This window comes from Mesitornis unicolor, unplaced genomic scaffold (assembly GCF_000695765.1).
Source record: "Mesitornis unicolor isolate BGI_N332 unplaced genomic scaffold, ASM69576v1 scaffold20201, whole genome shotgun sequence".
NCBI classification, from domain to species: domain Eukaryota; kingdom Metazoa; phylum Chordata; class Aves; order Mesitornithiformes; family Mesitornithidae; genus Mesitornis; species Mesitornis unicolor.
In genome coordinates this window covers 20,206-26,512 of record NW_010161939.1, presented here as the reverse complement: position 1 = coordinate 26,512, position 6,307 = coordinate 20,206, and the positions used below count along the sequence as shown (strand labels likewise).

General features: G+C 35.2%; 1 protein-coding gene across 1 annotated transcript in view; it reads right to left on the bottom strand.

Moving 5' to 3' along the window:
• Nucleotides 1-375: 375 nt before the first annotated feature.
• LOC104547686 (probable palmitoyltransferase ZDHHC14) overlaps nucleotides 376-6,307 on the bottom strand; it is a gene marked incomplete at both ends in the record, with an annotated part of 16,478 nt that continues 10,546 nt past the window's right edge. The window contains 2 exons of the mRNA XM_010193492.1: nucleotides 376-447; nucleotides 4,223-4,360. Coding sequence (XP_010191794.1) covers nucleotides 376-447; nucleotides 4,223-4,360 — 210 coding nt within the window. The remainder of the gene's footprint in view (nucleotides 448-4,222; nucleotides 4,361-6,307) is intronic.

Sequence of the window (6,307 nt, the reverse complement as noted above, 5' to 3'; positions counted from 1 at the left end):
AGTCCACTTTTTCTTTCCTGACAAGAATCAGTCATTTTGGATACTTTCTGTTGTAAAGCAGAAGAATTATTGAGTATTTTAAATGAAACCACCACATGGGTACAGTGTGAAATACATTTATGAATTCTATCACAAATATATGGCACATATTTCCATCACACAAAGAAACCTCAGACCTTACTATATTGCAAAAGATGAAGAATAAAACACAGTCCAGGTTATAGTCTCTTTCCTACCTCCAACATGGGGTGAGAAATCCTATTGTACAGGAAGTGATGAAATCATTAACTGATAAAGTCTCAAATGCACATATCCAACAATAGCAAGAAAACAAGCCAAACCATATCTCAGGTGTTATTGTGCAACAAGATCTACAATTTATTTCAGCAAAAGGATATCTTGCAGGACTGTCCTTCAGGGCATTGAGGAACCCTGTTTGTTGAGAACCTGTAGAAATAAAACCCAAAATTACCAGCTGAGTAAAAAAACTGGACTACAGGCTGTTTTCACCATAGTTAACACAATATTTGAAGATCAACCAAATAATTATAGGATAGATTTACTAATAGAAATTCTGAGAATATGTTGCTCAGCAGCAACAACATCAGAAAAAAACCTTGGTTAAAATTATCAGGTCCAACATCTCCAGGATATTTTCTCAGTCATACCAGATTGATGCATGCATACTTTCCCATAAACAAGATTTCTGATTATCCCTGTTATATTCAGACCTAATATGGAAACAAAAACTTCTAAGCTACTTTTTTATTTCTAAATACTATTTTTCAAAGAAACTTTTTGACTTGTGAAATTTATTCTATAAACCAAGATTCTCAGCTTTCCCTCCTTTGTCTGGAAGGAGCCAAAGTTCTGTAGACTCCAATCCTGCTTCTACTGCACCCACACAGAAGGTTTTTCTAATAGGCACTTGCTGCCTCTGGGCAAATAAGAGAATATCCACTAGCTGAAAAGAGCTCAAGAGCAGCAAGATCCAATGAACAAGAGATGCAGAAGCATCCATTTGGGTTTCACAACCATGTGATACTGATCAAAGAGCGGAATTTGACAATTTGCTGATTGCAACAGGTGAATTAGTTTGTAGAAACTGACTCAATGCCACATTGCTATAGGCACATAGTTTGCATTTTACTGTATAACTTAAATGATTTATAGGCATCAGGTTGAAAGTCTTTCCCACAGCAAAAAATTTCCCCTTAGCTACACTCATTTTGAAGATTTGTATGAAGAGAGAAGAATCTTGTCTTTAAAACAAACGAGAAAAATATGCATGTGTGTATACACATATATATTCTCTAGACTTGTCTGGTCAATCTTACTGTTTGGCATTAAAAAGAGAAAGTTACTTACCTTGTATTTCTGAACCTTTTCAGACTCTCATAACTGGTTTTTAGCCTCAAAACTTAACAGAACTTCCCCTACCTTCTTACTATTTTTAGGATCCTTAATGGCAATGGCAGCAGGTAGGTGTGATCTTTATTCCCTACTGCTGGTCACACCCTTCCAAGCAGTTTGCAATATATCAGAAGAGGAAGGAAGGCTCCTCACTGCAATAAACAGCTGAAATACTGATGCCTCAAACACAGTTGAGTAACTGCAAAGACAGACACTACTACTGAAAATATGTTGAGCTTGGGGAGATGAAAGAATTATAAAAATGTCAGCTTGCAAGCTGTATAGATACAAATTTCAAAAATTTCTCTAAATTAAGAGACTTTTTTTTAAAAAAAAACAGGCTTCCTACGTAATCAACAAGGTCAGAGAAGGAAATTCCCTATTAGGATGAACCAAAAAGACTTCTTTTTTTCACATTAATGCCTACAAGTTGCTATAAATATCCCTCAGTCCCTTCCTAAAAGAATATTTTCAGAAGGCATCTAGTCTAACACAGGATATCTAGAATAATATATCACTGAATGTAATTCTTCTAGGATTGTCTTTGGAAAAGCTAAGAACAGGATTTGACTAAGTCAGCAGGACTTCCTCTAGAATCAAGAATTTTGCCAGACTTATGGAAATACATGTAGATGACTTTGAAACACTGCAGGAAGATCACAGTCCCAGGTCTGAATTGCTAACACAAAGCAGTCTATGCCAAGTGCAAAGGTTCAGACTAAGTGAGAAACCTGCTTACTGGTTAACATCAGCTGAAGAACTACACAGCTGCAAAAAAAGAACAAAAATGGTTCAGTGGTAACCATTAGAAAGGTAGGTTATGAGGACTTTTAGATGCACAGTAGGCACAGAGATTGGAGTGACTGACGTGATAAAAAAAACCTTGTTTGTGAAGAACTCTTTTTTGACACAGTTAAGATTGCAGTAGGTAAATTTGAAAGCAGGGCTTGAAGCTCAAATGTAGCAAATAAACATTGAGGAACTAATCACAACTCATACCTGCTCCCATTGCCTTTGAGGACCAGCCAATCTTTAGAACTAAGGAGGCCTTTTCTGTCTCATCCAAGGTAGATAAAACTCCATATCAAAAATATTTTACAACTGATATACTCAGATAATTCAGCATTTAACATTTACCATAGCTTGTCTGTAACACTAACATAATCCTAAAGTGCTTCTCAACCACACAGAGGCACAATGAATTTCTCTGATCTTTGTCTAATTCATACTTAGAATTAGGTATGGACACTGTAAAGTTAAAATCCACTGGATAAATCTACTTAACATACAGAACATGAAATATTAGTGTAATATTGGTAATTCATATGCTGAAAGCTAAAGAATAAAAAACCACTGTAGCCTTCATGAAATAAAAGTAGGCTAGCTTCAAAAGTAGCTTTATATTGTCAGACTAGTAATGTTTTCAACTACCGAATTCTAGCAAAGAAAGATGACGGAAAAAACCCCACGCTTCCTTCTTAAATGTAAAAGGTGTGTATGCATATACTCATGTATGCCTAAATAAATGTCAAGGATTTAAGTATTACAGGAAAGTGTTCTCTTTCCAATAATTACTTTTCCCTTTTTAAACAATATGCACATGTTTTCTCTGCTCTTTCAACTAGAAACGCTGTATCTGGCAGTGAGAACTTGTTGATCCAGACTAGTGCTCCTAGTTCTAGATTATGTGCTAGATTTCTGAGCTATAGGAGAGCTGCCCAGTGTTCTTAACCTTCTTTCGTGAAGCACAAGTAAGATTAGGAGTTCAGCTTCTTAAAATACAAATTTTCCCTGCACAGTGTAAGCAATTTAGAAAATCTGGCATATTTTTCAGTAAAACAATATCTAAATATTGCCATTACCAAGTTAGCTTTAGAAATGTGTTACAAACTGAAATTATTACTTCTATCAGGTTTCTGCTGGAATACAGAATACAAAGATCACATAAATAAAGAATAAAAAGATCACATTTCCAAAATGATTAAAGAAATACTGTGCAAGACAACATCCTATATAATCAGCTAAAAGATAGAACACTTCTAAGCTTCCTAATGATAGTGGGTTAAAAAATCCTCACAAGATACAAAAGGCTTTTCAAGACAAGTCATATAACCTATCACCATAAATTAGAACATCATCATTGTATAGGAACTAACAAAATTTTTTAGGTTTGTGGGAAAAAAAAGACAGTACTCAAAAGAGTCTTGAGGATACCCTCCTCAAACCCAATCCAGAATAGAATAAAAATAAATTTCAAATTCATTAATATTCATCTTCCTATAGCTTATCTGATTCTCTCCATTATGAATTGGTTGTACTCAGAATGTCTATGCAAATGAAAGTAACTTGTGTCAAAAATAGGGTAGAAAAAGATGTAAAACTAAACAGCAAACAACAGAAAGTGTAAAATAGCTCCAATCTATTTCCCAATTATTTGCCTGTTTGTTTGGATGGCCGGTAACCCATGCTTACAGTCAAAAAGCACACAACAGTTCTTTGTGAAAATGACACCATCCGTGTACTTCGACATACAGTACGTGTGCTGCTTTTTCAATAGATCATCCATAAAAGGACAAAAAAATTAAGAAAATTCACACTGTACCAAGATAAAGCCAGCGCTAGATCAATGACTACCATGGCCAGGGTCTACAATAGACCAGAAGGGGGCTCACTGGGGATTGTGAAGCTTCAGAGAAAAGGCAAATAAATAAATAAATAAACAAACCCTGAATGATCAAAAGATTAACTTAAAAATAAAAAACTCAAGCAAATGGCTACATACGTAATCTGATTTCACCAGCATACTTACGAAGGATGACGTGGGTGATAACGAATGCAAATATAAAGACTGTCAGAAAGGACAGAGATAAAATAAACATATAAAAAAATCTGTAGTTTCTTTTCCCCACACAGTTGCCTACCCAGGGACAGTGGTGATCAAACCGTTCTGAAATGAGAGGCAGAAGAAAAAAAAATGGAAAACAATTAATAAAATGCTGTTTATTTGAAAAAAGTTCTCTGAATACTATATTAAAGCTTATGATTTAACTGGCATTTACAAATTAGCCGTAGAGAAATTCTTATTTAGAAAGGAAAAAATAGAAAAGAAAAAAAAAGAGTATTTTAATGAAACCTTACAGCTTTTAAAGAAATCAAAGCATGGCTGAGGTGAGCTCCTGTTCAACTAACAGCATTATTGTGATAAATTGTGCAGTCAGACCAATAAGCATCTATTTATCCACTGTCACATGAAGCAGTACCAACTCAAGTGTATTTTAATTTTTCAAAATAAGGGTGGGTTTTTTTTTTTCCAGTGGACTCTTCTACTCAAAACTGGAGTTTATAGTGTTGTTTCATTTATATATGTCATGATCACACCTCTGACTTCTGTCTACTATCATGTCATCCATTCATTACAGTATATGAAATATTTACACCCTCCCATTTCCTTTTATTGCTTCACTCAAAACGTTCTCCATTTCCAGACCACCTATTTTTCCACTTAGACTGACACTGCCATTCAAAACCACTAACAATAGCAAAATCATTCACTTAAACCATTTTTCAAATGTGAAAATTCAGACAGTTTTATAACATCTGCTTATACTTCTTTCTGTTTTGGGATTGGTTAGTTTTTTTAATAATCTATTCAATCTTGCAGGAGTTTTCTGTAAGCCCTATGGTCTAAAAATCAGTAGATGTTGCCTGAATGCTCTGTTACCCTTTGCACTATAGGCTCCATCTTCTTTCTACTAAGCCAAACCCTTTCCTTTTATTTCCTTGAGAGATTAACTCAATCATGAGACAGGAAAGGCCAGGGTGGGTCAGAAAGGAGTGTCCCCAGCGTGGGGGAAATGCCCCAGCACTGGGAAGTGGCAGGGGCAAGAGACTGCTCTACCTTTCCCCCACACAGCCTAGACTCTCTGTCCCCATCCCAGCATGCTGGGTAATGGAAACAGAGTGACTGTCAGGAAACAAACTGGTATTTCCTAACTTTGCCTTGGAGAGATTACACTGACAGAATCTTAAAATTTTTAATCAAATCCAAGATCATAATATAAGACAGATGCTCTCATGCTGACTCTCTCTTACTCTTTGATCCTTGTCCAAATCCTGTTTTGTTTTCTGTGACTTTTATATTTCCATTGACGTATGATATCAAACTATTTGTAATTCCACAGGAAAGATGAGCTATAAATTTGAAGTCCTTAAGCCCTATGCTAAAAAGGCACATCTGGTGAAGCACATCAGTTTATTTTAGCTATGGCTTTGTGTTAAAGACCTACATCAGAGGTTTTTCTTGAAGGATGTATTTAGTATTATCTTCATTAAAAAATAAAAAGTCAAAACAACATGCACAACACATTTCTGAGTTCACCAAGACTTTCAGGGGTTTTTTAAACTGTTTCGCATGACAGCTGTTTGGACCACATGTTTCTGCCATAAATCTGATTCAAATTCCAGTGGGGCTATTCAAGGTGAAGTTAATGAACTTGCTTAGGATAAGGCTTCAGAAATACTTTGAATTAATGAGTATTACTAAGATTTAATGAGTATTACTAAGAATACCAAGAACTAAACACTCTGGTAAGGGTAGGCGATACTACCTTTATTCAGTGCAATACAGTTGTATTCCCAAAATAAGTTGACATTGCATTTGAACAGTGCTTAGTTTTACATTTGTGCTTCTGAATGAGTACTTATGTTCTGATAAACAATTTAATGGGTACCTAATACAATGCATGAGGTAATAATAACACAAAGAAAAGTACAGTTACAGAGCCTCTTAAAGAGCATAAACCTAGGCTAGTTTTGTACCCTACTGCTTTAGAAAAAAAATCATTGTGTGTCTTTGGAAGATGAATTCTGTAAATACACATTCATTCTCTTCTAT